Consider the following 21,762-nt stretch of genomic DNA (forward strand, 5'->3'; position numbering starts at 1 on the left):
GGATTGCATTGAATCTGTAGAGTGCTTTGGGTAGTATACTAATTTTCACAATATTGATTCTTCTAATCTGAGAACATGTTATATCTCTCCATCTGTCTGTGTCATCTTCGATTTATTTCATTAGTATCTTATAGTTTTCTGAGTACAGGTCTTTTACCTCCTTAGGTAGGTTAATTCCTAGGTATTTTATTCTTTTTGATGTGATAGTAAATGGGATTATTTCCTTGATTTCTCTTCTGATCTTTCATTGTTAGTGCATAGGAATGCAAGAGATTTATGTGCATTAATTTTGTATCCTGCAACTTTACCAGATTCCTTGATGAGCTCTAGTAGTTTTCTGGTAACATATTTAGGGTTTTCTATGTAGAGTATCATGTCATCTGCAAACAGTGACAGTTTTACTTCTTCTTTTCCAATTTGGATTCCTTTTATTTCTTTTTCTTCTCTGATTGCCATGGCTACGACTTCCAAAACTATGTTGAATAATAGTGGTGACAGTGGACATCCTTGTCTTGTTCCTGATCTTAGAAGAAATGCTTTCAGTGTTTCACCATTGAGAATGATGTTTGCTGTGTTTGTCATATATGGCCTTTATTATGTTGAGGTAGGTTCCCTCTATGCTCACTTCCTGGAGAGTTTTTATCATAAGTGGGTGTTGAATTTTGTCAAAAACTTTTTCTGCATCTATTGAGATATTAAATCATTTTTATTCTTCAATTTATTGATGTCATGTCTCACACTGATTTGCAGATATTGAAGAATCCTTGCATCCCTGGGATAAATCCCACTTACTTGATCATGGTGTGTGATCCTTTTAATGTGTCGTTGGATTCGGTATGCTAGTATTTTGTTGAGGATTTTTGCATCTATCTATGTTCATCAGTGATATTGGCTTATCATTTTCTTTTTTGTGATATCTTTTTTTTTTTTTTTTTTGCGATACGCGGGCCTCTCACTGTTGTGGCCTCTTCCGTTGCGGAGCAGAGGCTCCGGACGCGCAGGCTCAGCGGCCATGGCTCACGGGCCCAGCCGCTCCGTGGCATGTGGGATCTTCCCAGACCGGGGCACGAACCCGTGTCCCCTGCATCGGCAGGCAGACTCTCAACCACTGCGCCACCAGGGAAGCCCTTTTGTGATATCTTTATCTGGTTTTGGTGTCAGGGTGATGATGGTGTCATAGAATGAGCTTGGGAGTGTTCATGCCTCTGTAATTTTTTGGAAGAGTTTCAGAAGGATAGGTGTTAACTCTTCTCTAAATATTTTATAGAATTTGCCTGTGAAGCCATCTGGTCCTGGACTTGTGCTTGGTCTATTCATATTTTCTGTTTCTTCCTGGTTCAGTCTTGGAAGGTTGTACCTTTCTAAGAATTTGTCCATTTCTTCTAGGTTGTCCATTTTATTGGCATATAGTTGCTTGTAGTAGTCTCTTATGATTTCTTATCTTTTAAATCTTTTTTTAAACTTGCCATTATACTTATTATTTTTCCTTTTCCTTTTTTTTTTCATAATGCATTTATTTTGTGTATGTCCTTCATGTCTTTGGTTGTATTTTTAGTCCTTTTAAAATCTTAAATTATATGTTTAGTTTATTATTTTTCCCTCATTTTAAATAAGAAAAAAACCTTGACAGTATTTAAGTACTTTGAATTTTCTAATTTTTAAAATAGATTTCTCATTGTGATTAGAGAATGAAATATATATCCTTTTATATTTTGAACCTTTCTATGGCTAAGTATATGGTAAATATTTGTCAGCATTCCATGATTATCTGAAAAGATAATCCTTGTTATCTCAATTAATACAATTTATACCTCCTTATTAATTATATTAAAGGTCTCTCCTTTTGCAGAATTTTTATTTTATCTACCATATACTAATAATTGAATGCTTAATCATCTCCTATATCTGCATGTCTATTTTTCCTTATATCTTTAATAATTTAATAATTTTTCATACAATTATTATATATTTTATTAATTCTGTTTAATAATTTTTCAATTTTGTTTCTATGTGGTTTGAGAGCTTTTGTATTAATAACTATGTCTTTTATTATTTTATAATAATTGCATATATCTCTCTTAATACTCTTTCATTTGAATTAGACTTGTATCATATTAATATAGCTCTCCTGATTTATTTCTCATCATGTTTAATATCATTTTCCCATGCTTTTATTAGGAGGGATTTACTTTCCTTTATTCAGTTGTGATTCTTGAAATTATACTTGTAAAAATTTTGCTTGCTGACCTTATATAATACTTATTGCTTCATAATAGGAAGAAATAAAACATTTTCAAGAAATATTTTAGTATATTTGGCTTACCTCTACTTCTCACTTCACTCTAATATCTGAAAAAACATTTCACTAAAAAATTTAACAAAAGCATACAGTAATTTGTGAGGGATGCTTATTCTTTCTTCTCAAGTTTCTTTCTATACCACCTGGTTATATATCTTGGAATATAAGAAAGGCTTTACACTGCCATTCTTATTTCTAATTTGTCACTTTTTGTAAAATACATTAGTAATTTAATACTTGTTCTTTTGAAAACCAATTACATGTAGCCCAAAAAACAATGTATACTTGCTGATAATTGCCAATGTTGACCTATATATTTATATTGGACTTTCTTCTTTAGTATCACCAATATCTGACTCACAGCCTTCTTCACACTTAAAATGTGAAGATTCTTTAGTCCATCAGCAGTTATGAATGGACTCAGAGTATCACACTACTTTCCTAATCCTTGTTCATGACATGGACCATTTTATCATTTTTAGGACTGGCAATATGATTTCAAAGTACATTAAAAGACACTATTTTCTATTTTAGCAAAATATTAATTTTGCATTTTTCTAAACAAAATCATATATCTCTAGAAACCTACAACTGAAAATACTACTGGAAGCTTTTGATAGGTAGCTGTTCAGAGTCTGAAAATCCATTGGAGCCCATGAATAAGTCAAATCAATCTTCTTAAGATTTGAAAATTATCTAATATAATCAAAGAAATGCCATTTCAAACTATGGATACCAGATATTTAGGTCTTCTTCTCCAGTAGAGGAAAAAGATTCTGAGTTCAGCACAAGATTTCCCAACTTACCCACTATATTACCATCTTTTTAAAAAAAATTATTTTTAACACAAAAAAATCAGGAGGCACTGTTATCCAGGTCACACTTATTGAAGGAACAATAGCTGTGTCACAACTTACCTTTTTAGCTGCTGATAGGAAGGTTTCTTTTGCCATAAATTGGAAGATGTATCCCAATATCACAAACATTAAATGTAAGAAACATAGTATCATGTACTAGAGAAAATGTGGCAGTAATATATTTCAACTACCTAAATCTCAGCATGGTTTTATGGGCTTGGCTGGGTAGGTAACCACCCTTTACATTATTATGTCTATGCAGAAATATATTATGAACTCTAAATAACAGATTATGAATGATTTTTACCAAAAATATGATTCCTTTATATTTAAAGCACCATTGTTATTTTTACACTAATATTTAAAACCCATGTTATACAAAGCCGAAAGTTGGGCCTCATTTTCTAGTACACTGTCTCTTAAACTAAGAAAAAAACCACTAAAGTTAGGTTGTATCTGTTCTTTCCTCAATTAAATGATTATACCTTTTTCTTGTCAGCTTCGTGGATCCCTTATTGCAATATGAAACTCAACTGAAGATAGTAGAGTTGTCCTTTAAAATGGCATTTGCTATACCAAGTCTTGACAAAGTGAAAGAAATTGGGAAGAATGAGGATGACCAAGAGGACCTGGAGGTAAGACTTGCTTCTGTTAGTCATAATGAGACATCATCATGCACCACAGCAATCCCACAGAAAGTCTGTCCAAAAGTTGTAATCTTTGTTTTCTCCTTCACTCTTTTTAGATATAATAGATAAACAGCATATTCTAGCACTAATCTCTATCCCTGGACTCCTTGTGAATTCTATAACCCATGGGATTTAAAGGATTGTATAGGATCTATAGGAACAAATGGGTGAAGAGATTTTGGTTAATTTGTTTGACAAAAACAGCAAGTTTACTGGCAAGTGCTGCAAAGAAGGAAATAGGAGCTAAGAAAAGTAGAGGTGGGAAGAATCCTGTAGTAAGATCAGCAACATCTGTGGTTTTTATTTCTCGGCATAGCTACACAGTTCACTTGCCCCGTAAGGTATTAAAGCAATTCATGGCATATTGTATTGAATGAGGTCTCATCTCCAGAGCTACCTCTCTCCTTTCTTACCTTCAGCTTATGGGGAGAACTCAGGACCCTAGGATGCAAAACTATAGGCATTGGTAAAATTTTATCTAAGGCTGGCTGGCTGGTTGTGCAAATTTCTTGTTTTTCAGAATTTATACCGAACTATTTTAAACATATTTGAGGACACTCTTCTGATCTTAGTGTCTAAAGACCTCTACAAACTGCAAATCTTAAAGGTAAAGGGAAAATAAGTAGTCTCATTTTCTTGTCATAAATCTAAAGGGTATACTATATTTTACTTATTATTTACCATTTGCCATACTTATATCTCCTTCAAATATTTGGCAGCTGAAAAATTTTGTTTACCTTTCAGAATGTGTCATTATCTCCCAAATAAAATCACTTCCTTTTATTTGAATTACAGAGACACAATTTTAAGAAACCAATTTTGGGAGAATGGCAACAGACACTTAAGAAGCCAAGGGTTATGTAGCAACGTAAGAGTAAACACAATACGTGGTAGCAGAGCATACAATGATTGGCCTAAACCACCTTCAGGTCCACCTAACAATGAGCCATATTTTGATAATATCTATATGCATGTTCTTCCCTAACAACCCTGGGCTAGGAAATCCCATGAGCATCCTATCTTCATGGACACCATAGTATCAAAGGAAGTTCTAATAACCATCCATAACCCTACTTTTCACATCCAAGATTTCACTGTGTTTTTAACATGCCAGGCAGAGAAAGAGACTGATCTGGACATTTTATGACCTTTAATTTTGCATTTTTAACATGATGGCATCAGGAGGAAGCTGTCTGAAAATACTGAGAAACTAGATTTACTTACTGTACCATGAGAATCATGGGATTTGCAAATCACAAAATACATTCAAGGAAAGAAGCAGAACTGGTATATATGAAGATTAGGAGAAATGGGGGGGATAATAAAATATACTGAGGTAACGTGTGCCTAATTTTAGCCAAATATTTTCCATGCATTTAAAACATTTTAACCTCACAATCCTGTAAATTGGTTATTACCCCATTATTACAACCCTCTCCCCATGTGTGCTCTTTCTACCACCCTAGGCTGCTTATTGAGGATTTACTCTATGTCAGGCACTAAGCTGCATACTTAATATATGGGTTTTAAAATTTAATCCTTAAAATAACCCTGTGAGAAAGTTAAGATTATTTCTCTCATTTGCAGATAAGGAAATGGAAGCAGAGAGAGGAGAAATAATATGTGTGCATCTAATGAGTAGAGGACCTACTCTAACTTGGGAGCCTGTTACTTAACCACCTTGTTCTTATATCTACCACATCTAGAAACTCCCCTGATCCTCAAAAAGAGTTGACCCTCACTCCTGGAAAAGGAATAGGCTGAGCTCCCTGAGTTCTAGAGACCCTTCTGCCTTAGGAAACAAACTTCAGAACAGTTTTACACAATGGGAGCAAGAGAAGGGGATGAGATTTGGCCAACCATTGGCATAAATACTAAGGACTCCAACAATCGGTCTTAAGTCTACTAATGGTGGTTAACATGTAAGGCATATGCAGTCTTCTTCCTTCCTCAAGGTTGTAAATATGTCCCTGCATCTGAGGATTTAGAACAAATAGGTAGAAGCTACAGCAAGATAGACCATATTTAGCAATGAATCAAAATTAGCAAGAACTTTCTCATTGAGCTGGCTCCAGGAATATACTCTAAACCATGAGTGAGAAAATATCTGGATGGTAAATTTACAGAGGCAATTCTGGGATAAAATGACATTTCAGGATCAAATAACATTTGATTCTTTTTTAAAACTGCAAATCAGATCCTATGGTTTTAAAAAAAAAAGAGAGAATATGTATTTTGAAAGAAAAAGAAAAGGAGAAGCAGCTGATGATAATCAGCCTCATAGCCTCATGTTAAACTTTTCATGATGCCTGGCAAAGTGACTGTTATAGTGGATATTAGTAAATACTTGTTGGATAGAATTAAATAAAATAAAACCCAGGTGTATCTATACGGCAGATGAAGTATTATACTAGACAGTAATATACCAGCTTATTGTCATATTTTTAAAAATAAATATAGGATAGGTGTGAAACCATTGGGAGGACATGGGGAACCTTGACTTGGTGAAGGTGGTGATCAGAAGAAAGGGACCTGTGGAAAAGGAAACACCATGGTTCTAGGATAGTTCTTGTGTTTTCAACAGGAAATGGCTGTGTGGATGAGTGAAGATAATTTGTACATGCAGGAGAGAGCCATGGTGATCATCAGCAGAGTGCTAAGCTTTGCATCCAGGAAAGTCAAGGGATATGTAAGTCACAGAGTAATCATGCCACGTGCTTCTGAAGACTGCATTTCCCCAGTGCTGCTTTCCAAGTCTTGGGTCTAGAGAGTGTTAGATGCCTGCTTCATATTATCACACTAGTAGGTTGGGATACTGGGAAAGGAATTAATATCCTACATGACTTTATGTCAGTTAGAGCAGAGTTTCTCAATTGACTAAGATGCCTCATGCTTTCCATAAACAGTATGAGTGTGTCAAAACCAGGCTTTTGCTGACTCTCTGGATTCTCCTCTTGGACCACAATCAATGTTATTTGTAAACTTATAAATTCTTCCATCCTTACTTTCCTTCTTATTTCTCTTTTTCCTAGAATATTTTTAAACCACCATTTATTTTAAATGTATAACAAGTAATTCTTGAGTACTTTCATTGTAAAACATGCTAAAGACATAGCAGAAGTCCTTCTTTATTATCCTCTCCACCCCAATCTCATCCCTAGCCACGTCTGTGTGATGTGTGTCCTGCCAAACAGCTACGTACACATACAAATATATATGCACACAGATATACATAGCTTTGTTACTTAGTTTTTCTTTACTAAAGTTACATCATATTTACATATGGTTCTGCAATTTGATTTTTTCACTGAACAGTATGCCCAACAGATACTTTCATAGAAAGTATTTCATTATTTTAACTACAGCTTATATCTTATAGTGTTGATGTATTATGATCTACTTAACTATTCTTCAGTTGATGAACATTGAGGTATATTGTGGATTTTTCTACTTCAAACAATACAAAAATGGTCATCCTTTTGCATGTATGTATGTACTTAGAAATGCTAAGGAAAATAATAAGCCAAAAAGTATGAATAGGTTAAAACTTAGTAATGCACAATTGTCCTTCATTCTGCATTCCTGTGAATATTAGAGTGCCCATTTCCTCAACCTTCACAAACACCTGGATATTATCAGACTCTTTAACTGTTGCCTTTCAGATGGAGAACAAATAGGTATCTCATAATTGCCAATATTTACTGAGGTTTTCTATAATTTGAATAACACTATTGCCTGCCTCTAAGAAGCCTCAGACTATCTCTGAACATGTTTCTCTCTTATGGATACTGTGTTTTCAGTCTCTGTTCCATAACTAACCCTTCACTGTGAGTTTTAATCTGTACTAATTGTATATCTGATTGCTTAAATCAGTTCAGGAGTTCAGAATGAAGGGGGTCAGAAACATGCATTTGTGACACTATCTTCATGTATCCATTTCTAATACTTGTACAGTCTCTAGACATATTGAGACGAAAAGCCTAGATCAGCCTTATAACATAGCTGAATTTTTATTATTTCATTTAAAATAAACTTTGGGAGATAAACCCATGAACTTATGGTAACCTAATCTATGACAAAGGAGGCCAGAATATACAATGGAGCAAAGATATCCTCTTCAATAAGTGGTTCTGGGAAAACTGGACAGCCACATGTAAAAGAATGAAATTAGAACACTCCCTAACACCACACACAAAAATAAACTCAAAATGGATTAAAGACCTAAATGTAAGGCCAGACACTATAAAACTCTTAGAGGAAAACATAGGCAGAACACTCTATGACATAAATTGCAGCAAGATCTTTTTTGACCCACCTCCTAGAGTAATGAGAATAAAAACCAAGATAAACAAATGGGACCTAATTAAACCTAAAAGCTTTTGCACAGCAAATGAAACCATAAACAAGATTAGAAGAGAACCCACAGAATGGGAGAAAATATTTGCCAACGAAGCAACTGACAAAGGATTAATCTCCAAAATATACAAACAGCTCATGCAGCTCAATATCAAAAAAACCAAACAACTCAATCAAAACATGGGTGGAAGACCTAAATAGACATTTCTCCAAAGAAGACATACAGATGGCCAACAAACACATGAAAAAATGCTCAACATCACTAATCATTAGAAAAATGCAGATCAAAACTACAATGAGGTATCCCCTCACACAGGTTACAATGGCCATGATCAAAAAAATCTAGCAACAATAAATGCTCGAGAGGGTGTGGAGAAAAGAGAAACCTCATGCATTGCTGGTGGGAATGTAAATTGATACAGCCACTATGGAGAACAGTATGGAGATTCCTTAAAAAACTAAAAATAGACCTACCGTATGATCCAGCAATCCCACTACTGGGCATTTACCCAGAGAAAACCATAATTCAAAAAGACACATGCACCCCAATGTTCATTGCGGCACTATTTACAAGAGCCAGGACATGGAAGCAACCTAAATGTCCATCAACGGAGGAATGGATAAAGAAGATGTGGTACATATATACAATGGAATGTTACTCAGCCATAAAAAGGATTGAATTTGTGTCATTTGTAGAGACATGGATGGACCTAGAGACTGTCATACAGAATGAAGTAAGTCAGAAAGAGAAAAACAAATATCATATATTAACACGTATATGTGGAATCTGAAAAAAATATCTTATTTACACAGCAGAAATAGAGACACAGACGTAGAGAACAAATGTATGGATTCCAAAGGGGAAAGGGGGGTGGGATGAATTGGGAGATTGGGATTGACATATATACACTATTTATACTATGTATAACATACATAACTAATGAGAACCTACTACATAGCACAGGGAACTCTACTCAATGCTCTGTGGTGACCTAAATGAGAAGGAAATCCAAAAAAGAGGGGATAAATGTATACATATAGCTGATTCACTTTGCTGTACAGTATAAACTAACACAATGTTATAAAACAACTATACTCCAATAAAAATTTTAAAAAAGAAAGTGAGAAAAAGCCGAAAACTAAATAAACAAAATAAGCTTTGGAACATAATACAATTTACTTAACACGGGAAAATACAGTCCATGATGTTCTTTGCATCATGCTAATTCCCCATCTCAGTATCCAAAAGAGAGACTGAGTGGCTTGTTTTAAATATTCTGATTCTTTGGCCTGGGAAGTCAGTCTCCCTCTATTTCTGAGATGGTTTGGAATGTCCATTCAAATGGACACAAAATTTTGCAAGTGAGGCTTGAGATTAAGTGTAGTTCAACACTCCAGTCTGTTTTCTGTATAGTTCCTAACATGCTTTATATATTCAGGAAGTATTTGATGGAGACTATTCACACGCTTCTCTTTGCACTTCAATACACATATATACTTTCTATTTATATATCTAGTGTATATTTATATACTAGATATATACTATATGTGTGTATAAATATATATATATCTTCTAGTGAGTTCCACTCAGGTAGCAGGTATGACATTTGGGGGTTTCATCTTCTGCTATCACCTCTACTCTCTTTCAATTACAGTTGTGAAGTTCATTCTTCCCAGCACATAGCCCACCCTTCAACTGTGAAACAATAAATGTGTAAATTCATATGTACAGCAGAAGGCTCTCATAAATTGTTGAGGGTTCCTAACCTATAACTCAGACCTTTGAGAAGCCAAATGGTAACGTATTCCTCTGTTCTGCAATGTTTGCTGAATGCCACCAGGTGGAAGCACACCAGCATTTTCCAGAAGGTGGGAACTAAGCTAGCCTCAACCAGCTTATCACAGTCATGGAAGCATAAACCTTTACTAAGTTAACCTTCTCTTTAAAATAAGATAATTAAGATAATTATCTTCTAAAGATAAGATAATTATCTTTTGAAGATAATTAAGTCGGTGAAACTAATGGAGATGGGGGAACAAATACATAAAACAATCAAAAATATTATTAATAAATTAAAAGCTAAACTACCCACAGGCAAGGTCTGTGTATCTCTATATCTGACACATTGTAAATAATAAATGAAGATTTGTTCTGCCATTCTCTAACTAAATGTAGCTACCTATTCTGTTCTCAGGTTCTGGCCATTCACTGGATAAAAACTATTTTCTTCATAAATTACACTAGTCTATGTCTTCCAGACTCTCAGAGGCCCTTGTCCTATTGAACAATACTTTCATTTGTATTCTACCAGAATTTAAAGTAGTATTCCTCTTATATGACCTGTGTGCCCATCAGGGTGAAGAAACTGCTACACTCAAAGAATATTTGTCCTTTCAATTAAACTGTTAATTTCCAAACGCGTGAAGAAATGTGAGTTAAACATGTCATATTATCTGATTAACAGATTTTTCCGAGGTTTGTTCCTTTGGCACATCAGCATTTAAAAGACAGGTGGAAGATTTCCAGTCAAAGCTAACAGATTGTCCACATGTCTATCTCCTCCCCCTCCACAAAATGATAGTAATAAAATTTGTTAAATGTTGCCATTGCAACAAAGAGAATTAGTAACGGGTTCTCAGTGGGCTAGTGATGTCAGCAAACTTCTGCATGACAGAATAGATAGAAGATGGTAACTGATAAAGTCTGGCAGGGGAAGCTGAAAGGCAGGGGCATGTGAACATTAGAATGGAGGACAGCTGAAAAGGGAGGGAGTATCCCTATGGAACCTGAAGAGTTTGGAGCTATGGAAGCCCAAGTAATGATGAAGAGTGGGAGGCAAAGGAAAGCTGAAGATGTACACATGCACTGAAAAGACTCACAGAAAGTTTATACAGAAGGATGTATAGTGCCTCCCATCCCCGTTTACACACACACTCTATATTCCACAGGGACATGAGTCCATTGGTAGGTAGAATTTGAGGACATTTTTCTCAAAACAATTGTAAATTCCCTGAGACAATCATCTGGTTTCTGTTGTTTAGATACACTTCAGCATGACCCCAGCCTTCCCAGCCAACTGCTCTAAAGCCAAGGCCAACAGCTGACAAGCCTTGCTCACATACAAAACCCCACCAGTGGCATCACATTCTTAAATATGACTAGACAACCAAGAATTTGCCAGACATTTGAGAAAACCCTCCAAATACAAGAGATAGCCCCAGGTAAATAAAGAGAACAAAAATTATTATCAAAAATAGATAATTCTGAGTACAGATGAGAATTTAGTCTCAAAAGGAGTAGAGAGGACATATTTATATGCCAAAAGGAAATATAACTAAAAATGAGTATGGCCTATGCACTGATTCATCACAGCAGGAATACATAGGCAATGTTCCAAAGAGATATTAGAACTGAAGTAGAAGTCCATTGTTTAGAGACTGTACAGTTGACTTCCAAAAGAAGCAGTTAAAAAACTTAGAAGTGGTTGCTTCTGGAATTTAACACCTAAAACTGTCATAATTGTTAAGATAAGGAACTGGAGAGGCCAGATGTACACAGAAGGAATCCAGTAAGAAAGGGCCAGAAAACTAAGCAGGAGCACTTAGACTTAGGAACAAATACAGAGAAGCTACTTTTCTCCAGGTCTTAACTCTTTCCTTCTTTCAGCACTTTAGATAGATTTTCTAAAAAAGCAGGACTATACTGTATTCAATGTTCCCAAAGTCTTGTATTTGAGGGGGTGTGACTTGGTTAGCACACTTCTGACGGGACTGTGCAGGGCATAATCAGTGTGTCCCATGGTTCACACAGCTTTATTCCTCTCTTGGCCTGTCCTAGGTCAGGTCTCCCCTCCTCCTCAAACACACTATGCAATCTAGACATGGCCACACCTACTCTGCTAGAGACACACATCTAGACAGACCCTATCTGGCATCATTAGCAGCTTCTTTTACAAAGACACCTGCTAAGAGTTACACATCCACAAGTTCATGAGAAGGGATAATCAGAGAGAACGCTCAAGGCACAAACTATAACACAATAAAACTTTAAAGCCAATCCTCTGTAAATGGTCCCCAGGTTCAGTGAGCTAAGCTGTGAGAAGTACTCCCCTGGTTCTAGGTACTTTCGCTATAAGGGTCTTTGCCATAGACAACTTTGTAGCATAACTAATTGGCCATAAGGCAATTTTTTCATAAAAGATAAAATAAAGAAAAATAAAAGGGGGACATTATAAAGGTCATAATGAAACATGAAAAATTAATAACAAAATTAAAAAGGCTTTCTTGAGAAATACAATTTAAATATTCACATACAATTTAAATATCTTTAAATTGTGTGTAAATTCGTGGCAATCCTGCCAAATAACTGATTTTATTTTGTGGGTTGTACTTAAGCACTTGTCTTTGACGTCTTTCATGCATAATATGTTTTTTGCTTTTTGATTCATCTCCTCATTCAGCGTGATAGTTTTTCTTTTTTGCTAAAATTTCTTCCTTCATTTCATCCTTCATTCCAAATACCAGGATGCATATTTCTAACTGAGCTTTGTATTGCGTTATAAAAACCTCTGCACTGTTTTTTATTCTTGGCATCTTGCCACATGTCTATTCATAGATGTTCCAAATTTCTATGGGAAATGTGGGTTCAACTCTGCACCTCTGAGACCCTTAGCCTCTTTCTCCTCCAATGTAGTGTGCTTCAAAATAAGAAACCAACTCTTGGGGCAAATCATTGTCATCTCTCAGCTCAATAAAGCCATCAATAAAATGGCTAACTGAAAGAAAGTCTAACTCATTTCAACCAGTTGAAACCAAAGTGTCAAACCAAACAGTCTACTAGTTATTTTATCTTACACAGCAAAATTGCCTTACAGACAATTAGTCATGTATTAAAATGGTTTGCAGCAAAAATGCTCATGGCAAAGACGTTTATGGCAGAGAAGCTTGTGGCAAAATACCGGACACATACTCATACTCCTCCATCATGACCAACAGAGAAACAGAACACCTTCCCCTTTTTTCTTAAACCCATAATGCAAAGGTGGTTCTTAAAATCTTGCCATTTGATAGAAAAAGAAATTTGGAATGCAAACCAAAAGAAGAGAATACCCAGGGGAAAATAAAACACTTCTTCCTAAGGCCTAGAATAAATAGCAAACCCTACTGTCTGCTTCTAGATTCTTCTAAGTCATAGGACTCCTAAAATAGGGGGAGCCGCAGGTACCCTTACAAAGAAATATAGGCAGAAAGAATCCAAGGAAGACATCCACAGAAGCATATTATCTTCCCTTCGTCTACTAAGACCATCACTCCCAACATCCTCATTCGGTCATATCCTTGGCCCATGACCTAGGTCACCTCACATTCTTCTTCAGGAATGATTCCGTGTGTGTGTGTGTGTGTGTGTGTGTGTAAGACTGAGACAAGGAGACAGACAGACAGAGAGAAGTGAGTGGGTCAAGCAACAAGAGAGGCAAGGATAAGGGTATATAAGAGTAATACAAAGAAGGAGAAACAGGTCTTGGGATCTCCCTGGAAGGTTGACTTGAACTCTAACTTTTACCACCAAAGCATCTATCTAGGAAAAGTAATCATTTGTCTTAGAGATAAGAAGATTCTGCAGGCCTACTAGTTTATCAAACCTACATGTGGGAAGAGTCCTTTTTGTTTAAAGAAAATTGGTAATAATTCTCATACCTTCACAAAAGCAAAATGTCTCTTCCATCTCTTTTTTCTTTTATGTGTCTACTCCTCTCTCTATTTGCATTTGATCTGGCTAAACAAATCAGTCAAGGTAAAAACGTAAATATTTGAGAAGCCTATGTGTCAAGGAAGTTGTGTGTGTGTAAGGGGGGAATATATAAATGTCTTGGCAGTAGGTTTGATACCAGAAGCAAATGTTTTGAGTTTTTTAAAAAATTAATTTCCCTGGGAAGAATCAGAGCAATTCTCAGAAGAAAAGTTTTCTTCAATGACTTACAGAGTCATCTGAAGTGTTCTCCAGTGACTTACACAGTCATCTAAAGTGTTTTATACATGGAGAATGAAGCATGAAAGTTTTTGGATATTGACTCCCCCACCCCAGTATCCTAAGAATTTGATACCTACAAATAGCTACCTAAAATATAGACTAGAAACTAACATTAGTTGAGTCTCTATTATTGCCAAGCACTTTGCTAGGAACTTGCTTTTTTTGTCATAAATGTTACCCCCTTAGTTCCTACAATAACTGTTACAAGGTAACATTTGTTATATGCATTTCAGAGATGAGAAAATCGAGGCTCAGTAACAGAGTGAGGATTTTAATACAGATTTTGTGAACTCTGAAGCTCAACTCTAACTGTAGTCTGATATATATATCAGACACAAACATCTAATGTTGACCATGCATAGCAAATACATTTTCCTACTTTTTTTTTTCACTAGACAAGTGTTGATGTTCCATGTTTGGGTGTCCTGGCAGCAGAACTGTCTCTTTTGTGTTCCCATGCTGATCCCTCAATCACACAACAAGCATCCTTGGGAATGTATCACCTCCTCTGCATTGCAAAGTGTCAGAATGGTAAGAAAGATTCATCTTTTCTAAGGGTTACTAATAATCTGTTCCTAATTATTATACTTGTGGGTCCCAAGGGGGCTCTATGTCTGTAGATTTCAAAATCCTGCCCCAAGAGCTATAGCTTCACTTTTTTAAATGTAGTTTTAAATCTTTTTTAGAATTATTTTTATAATGTTATAGTTGGTTCTTCAATGTCTATAACATACTATACTTAGATTAGTGTTGGGTGTTAATGGTGGGAACAGGAATGCTGGGTGGAGGCAGGGAAGAAAGAGAGGAAGAAAAATTACCAATGGGACCTTTTTAAAAGAGGCATACTTTTTCTCTGTAATGGAGTATCAAATAGAATACTCAGATTCTTGCTTCAATGGTGGGGAAAAATTAGCCCAAGACCTAAATAAATGCTGCTCTGGTCTGTCTAACAAAGCATAAGAGCAAGACCTTATGGTATCAAACTATTTCCAAATACTTTAACAGAGAATAGATTTACTGTCCCATAATAAACAACTATTTAAAGATTATATATACTAATTGTTCCCAAGTCATTGGATATCAGATAACAAAGGACAATGATTCCTAATGAGATGGGAACAAACGAACAAATAAGGCAGAGTCTACAATTGACTGAGTTTACAACCTAGAGTAAGTTTCTAGGCTGCAGCCCAGAAAGGAGTAACCCAAGAGTCTCACCAAGTTGAAGAGACAGAATTGGGAATACAGATAGATCAAGATATTTAGAGTTCACAGGGCAAAGTGCCAGAAAGGAGTGCACAAAGAGAGAGCTCCAGAGATGTGCAGAGAGCCCTTTAACTATTTGGCTATGTAAGGATCAGAGCACACATGTGAAGAAACTACCTGAGGCTTGCAGGGGAGAGGGTGGGGGTAACACCAAAAATGGTTAAAGGATCCACTGAATCCCAAAAGACTGGAAATGGTGCCTATGCCTATAAGCTAGAATTTAAAACTTCATAATTCATAAGTAATGAAGCAGAGTACAAAGAGATTTTGTCTCAGCAAGAGGAAAAAATTATCCCTGAATTATTTTAGTGCCACTTAACAAAAGTTAAAAACAAGACCTAAAATTATCAACTGATTTCCAAACACTTTAAATGTTTATCAGAAAAAGCTCAAGCTTACTTCTAGGAATACAAAAATTCCATCACTTAACAAGTTAAAATGAACAGTTTGGACAAGTTAAAATTAACAATGTCTGACATGCAATAAAAAATTACTAGGCATGCAAAGAAACAAAATACAACCCACAATAAAAAGTAAAATGAATAAAAACTGACCCAGAAATAACACAGATGATAGAATTAGTAGAGACATTAAAACAATTATTATGACATATTCCATTTATTTAAGGAGTTAGAGAAAAAGATGAACATGTTAATGAGAGACAAAGAAAAGTCTCTAAAAGACCCAAATTGAACCTCAGGAGATGAAAACTACAATATCTGAGCTGAAAAACACTCTGGCAGGGATTAACAGTATAATCTTTTTAATTGAGGTATAGTTGATTTACAATATACACAATATACATTTACAATAGGTGTACAGCATAATGATTCAGTGTTTATACAGATTTTACTCCATTAAAAATTATTACAAGATAATGGCTATAATTCCTTGTGCTATTAATATTTCCTTGTTGCTTATCTCTTTTATACATAGTAGTTTGTATCTATTAATCCCATATGCCTAATTTGCCCATCCCCTCTTCCTTCTCCACTTTGGTAACCACTAGTTTGTTTTCTATATCTGTGAGTCTGTTTCCATTTGCATATACATTCATTTGCATTTTTAAATTTTTTAGATTCCACATATAAGTGATATCATATGGTATTTGTCTTTGTCTGTCTGACTTATTTCATTAAGCATAATATTCTCTAGGTCCATCCATGTTGCTGAAAATGGCAGAATTTCATTCTTTTTTATGGATGAGTTTTATATATCTAGATAGATAGATAGATAGATAGAAGATATATCACATCTTCTTTATACATTCAACTGTTTATGGGCACTTGGGTTGCTTCCATATCTTGGTTATTGTAAACAGTGCTTCTATAAACATAGGAATGCATGTACTTTTTCAAATTAGTGTTTTCATTTTTTCTTCATTTTACTTTATTGGATATATACCCAGGCGTGGAATTGCTGGATCATATGGTAGTTCTATTTTTAGCTTTTTGAGGAACCTCCATAGTGTTTTCCCTAGTGGATGCACCAATTTACATTCCCACCAACCCTGTACAAAGGTTTTCTTTTCTCCATACTCTCTCCAACATTTGTTATTTGTAGACATTTTCATGATAGCCATTCTGCAAGGTATGAGGTGATATCTTATTGTTGTTTGACTTGCATTTCTCTAATAATTAGTGATGCTGAGAATCTTTTCATGTGCAAGAGTGTAATCTTAAAAGGAGCTGGGGCTGGGAGGGGGGAACATTTCATTCAGAGTAAAGGTAAGATAAGGATTATAGCAAATTTCTCATGAGACAATGCAAGCCATAGGCAATGAAACAATCTCATAATGTACTGAAAGAAAAAGCTGTCAATCTAGAATTCTTTAACCAGCAAAAGTGGTGCTCTTTCAAAAGCAAAAGTGAAATAAAGACTTTTTAGATATACAAGAGCTGGCAGAATTTATCACTAGTATATCTGCAGTATGAAAAATATTTTATGAAATTATTCAAGAAAAAAATGATGTCAAATGAAAATCTAGGTCTACATAAAGGAATAAGGAGCACTGGATTGCAACTATGAAGGAAAATATTAAAATTTTCTTCACTACTTTTTAAATCTCTTTAAATGAGAATCAACTATTTAAAGCAAGCAAACAAACAAACAAAAACAATGTAAGAGCTAAATATGTGACCATATCACAGAGGCTTGAAAGAGCGTGAAATATGAGGTTCTTATCCATAAATTCATAAAATATCACTTCAGAGTAAACTGTGATAAGTTAAAGATGTATAATATAAATCCTAAAGGAACTACTTAGCTAATATAATGAAGAGTTTTATATAATAAGCCAAAATGGAGATAAAATAGAATCATAAAAAATACTTAATAAAAAAAGACAAAAAAAGAAGAAAAATAGAAAAACAGATGGAAATATGGAAAGCAAAAAGTAAAATGAAGACTTAAATCCACTCATAATAAATATAAATGCTCTAAATATCTCCAATGAAAAGGCAGAGATTATCACACTGGGTAAAGAGCAAGACTCAACTATATGCTGCCTATGAGAAATCTACCCTAAATGTAAAGACACGAAAAGAATACAAGTTAAAAGTTGGAAAATGATATAACATGCTAACACTAGTCAAAAGAAAACTGAAATGACTATATCAATATAAAAAAATACACACATTTCAAAGAATGTTTCCAGGGAAAAAGAGGGTCATTTCATAATGATAAAGGGGTCAATTAATTAAGAAGACATAATCCAAAACACTTATGTACTTGAAAATGAAACATATTAAAATAATCAAAATATATTAAACAAAAGCTGATAGGACTACTAAGAGAAATAGATCTACAATTACAATAAGAGAATTCAATACCACTTTTTCAATAAACTATTACACAAAAAATCAATAAGGATACAGACCTGAACCAGCTAGACCTGACATTTATAGAACACTCTACCAAAAATGGAAAAATAAACATTCTGTTCAAGAAAAAAACAGAAAATTTACCAAAATAAACCATATTGTAGACCATAAGACAAGCTTCAAGAAATCAACAGGTAGTTAAGTCATACAAAATATGACAAAAACAGAGTTAAATTAGAAATCAAAAACAGAATTAAGACCATACAGAAAAATAAACTCAAAATGGATTAAAGATCTAAATGTAAGACCAGATACTATAAAACTCTTAGAGGAAAACATAGGCAGAATACCCTTTGACATAAATCGCAGCAGTATCTTTTATAATCTGTCTCCTAGAGTAATAGAAATAAAAACAAAAATAAACAAATGGGACCTAATTAACCTTAAAATCTTTTGTACAGCAAAGGAAACCATAAACAAAACAAAAAGACAACCCACAGAATGGGAGAAAATATTTGCAAACAATGAGAATGACAAGGGATTAATCTCAAAATTTATAAACAGCTCATGCAGCTCAATATCAAAGAAAACAAACAACCCAATAAAAAAATAGGCGAAAGACCATACAGATGGCCAACAGGCATATGAAAAGATGCTCAACATCACTAATTATTAGAGAAATGGAAATCAAAACTACAATGAGATATCACCTCACACCAGTCAGAATGGCCATCGTCAAAAAATCTACAAACAATAAATGCTGGAGAGAGTGTGAAGAATAGGGAACCCTCCTACACTGTTGCTGGGAATGTAGATTGGTACAGCCACAATATGGAGGTTCCTTAAAAAACTAAAAATAGAGCTACCATATGATCCAGCAATCCCACTCCTAGGCACGTATCTGGAGAAAACCATGATCTGAAAGGATACATGCACCCCAATGTTCATTGCAGTGCTGTTTATAATAGCCAAGACATGGAAGCAACCTAAATGACCATCAACAGATGAATGGATAAAGAAGATGTGGTACATATATACAATGGAATGTCGTCCATTAAAAAGAATGAAATAATGCCATTTGCAGCAACATGGATGGACATAGAGATTGTCATACTAAGTGAAGTAAGGCAGAGAAAGACAAATATCATATGATATCACTTGTATGCAGAATGTAAGAAAAAAATGATACACAAATGAACTTATTTACAAAACAGAAACAGATTCACAGACTTAGAGAATGAACTTATGGTTACCAGTGGGGAGGAAGGATAGATTGGGAGTTTGGGATTGACATATACACATTGCTATATTTAAAATAGTCAACAAGGACCCACTGCATAGCACAGGGAACTCTGCTCAATATTCTGTAATAAATTAAATGGGAAAAGAACTTGAAAAAGGATACTTGTATATGAACAATTGAATCACTTTCCTGTACACCTGAAACTAACAAAAGATTGTAAATCAACTATACGCCAATGTAAAATAAAAATTTTTTAGATTTTAAACAAGTTAAAAATAAATAAATAAATAGAAGTCGGGAAAGGATTTATTCAAGTTAAACTTTTATCCACTTTTTAATGAATGGAAACTCTGGAGATAAATTTTTAAATTTTAAAAGAAAGAAAGATATCTGAAAATTCAAAATATTTGGAAACTAGATAATCTGTTTCTAAATAATGAATGTGTCAAAAATAGAAATAAGGGAAATTTAAAGCATTTTGAACTAAATGAAAATGAAAATATAAAATTTCAAAATTTATGGAATACAGCTAAACAAGATCCCAGAGGGGAAATTCTTAGCACCATATGCCTACATTAGAATAGAGAAAAGTTCTTAAATCAATGACCTTAGCTTCTGCCTTAAGAAAGTAGAGAAAGAAGAGCAAATAAAACCAGAAGTAGGAAGATGAGAGGAAATAATAAAGACCAGAACAAAAACCAATAAAACTAGAAAGCAGAAAAACCTTAAGGGAAAGCAATGAAGCCAAAAGCAAATTCTCTGAGAAGATCAGGGGAGAAATAAGAGAAGAGAGACAAATTACCAATATAAGGAATGAGAGAAATAATATCACTAAAGATTCTATGGGTATTAACAGAATAAAAAGTGACATTATGAACAACTTTAAGCCAATAAATTTGACAACTTAAACAGACAAATTTATTGAAAGACACAAATTACCAAAGCTCACTCAAGAAGAAATAGATAATCTGAATATTCTGTATCTAGAAAAGAAGTTGAGTTTGTAGTTTAAATCTTCTGCAAAGAAAAGTCCAGATCCACAGAGAAAACTCCAGACTGAAACGATCTATCAAACATTTAAGAAATTATACTAATTCTATACAAATTCTTCCAGAAATGTGAGGATGAGGGAATACTTTCCAACTCATTCTATGAGGCTGGCATTATTCTTACACCAAAATCACACAAAGACATTACAAGAAAAATAAAAACAAAAAACTACAGACCAATGTCCCTCAAGAACACTGATGACAAAATTTAATCAAGCTTAACAAATCAAATAGTACACTAAATAAAAAGAATAATATACCATGGCTATGTAGAATTTATCCAGAAGTGCAATGTCAATTTAAACTTTTGAAAATCAACCAATGTAACATACCACATCAACAGATGAAAAAAATAACCATATGATTATTTCAGTAGATACAGAAAAAGTACTTGACAAAATTCAACATCCATTCCTAATAAAAACTCTCAGAAAATTAGGAATAGAAAGGAAACTTCCTCTACCTGCTATGAAAAGTACATCTATGAAAGTACATCTTCACCTTTGAAGTACATCTATGAAAAATCTACACCTAACATTATACTTAATGGTGAAATACTGAATGATTTCCCCCAAAGACCAGGAAAAAGACAAGGATGTGCACTGTCATTAGTTCTGTTCAACACTGCTTTGGATAGAATAGAATAAGGAGTCCAGAAATAGATCCACACAAGTATGATCAAATGATTTCCGACAAATGTTCAAAGGCAATTCAGTGGAGAAGGGACAGACTTCAATAAACATTGTTGGAAAAATTGGTGATTTATATGCAAAAAAAGAACATTGATATATATCTCATAAATGCATAAAAGCTAATTCAAAATGGATCATAGGACTACATGTAAAACCTAAAACTATGAAAGTAGAAAAAATTTTTGTACCTTGGATTAGGCAAAGATTTCTTAAATATAACACCAAAAGCATGACCCATAAATGAAAAAAAAATGATAAATTAAGTACCTCTGCTCTTTGAAATACACTTAAGAGATAAGCCACAGACAGTGAGAAAATATTTGCAAATTACATGTCTGATAGAAGAATTGTATTCAGAATTTTAAAGGAACACTCAAAACTCAGTAAAAAAAAAAGCAAGCAACCAAATTAAAATAATAATAGTAGATTTGAGTAGTCATTTCACTAGAGAAGCACAG

At 34.3% G+C, this 21,762-nt stretch overlaps 1 protein-coding gene across 1 annotated transcript in view; it reads left to right on the plus strand.

Moving 5' to 3' along the window:
- The window catches only part of MROH9 (maestro heat like repeat family member 9), a 99,705-nt gene that overhangs the window by 25,023 nt on the left and 52,920 nt on the right, over positions 1-21,762 (plus strand). Inside the window, exons 4-7 of the mRNA XM_007113047.3 lie at positions 3,656-3,791; positions 4,366-4,452; positions 6,430-6,534; positions 14,628-14,763. Coding sequence (XP_007113109.2) covers positions 3,656-3,791; positions 4,366-4,452; positions 6,430-6,534; positions 14,628-14,763 — 464 coding nt within the window. The remainder of the gene's footprint in view (positions 1-3,655; positions 3,792-4,365; positions 4,453-6,429; positions 6,535-14,627; positions 14,764-21,762) is intronic.

The sequence above is a fragment of the Physeter macrocephalus genome, chromosome 4 (assembly GCF_002837175.3).
Source record: "Physeter macrocephalus isolate SW-GA chromosome 4, ASM283717v5, whole genome shotgun sequence".
Classification (NCBI taxonomy): Eukaryota; Metazoa; Chordata; class Mammalia; order Artiodactyla; family Physeteridae; genus Physeter; species Physeter macrocephalus.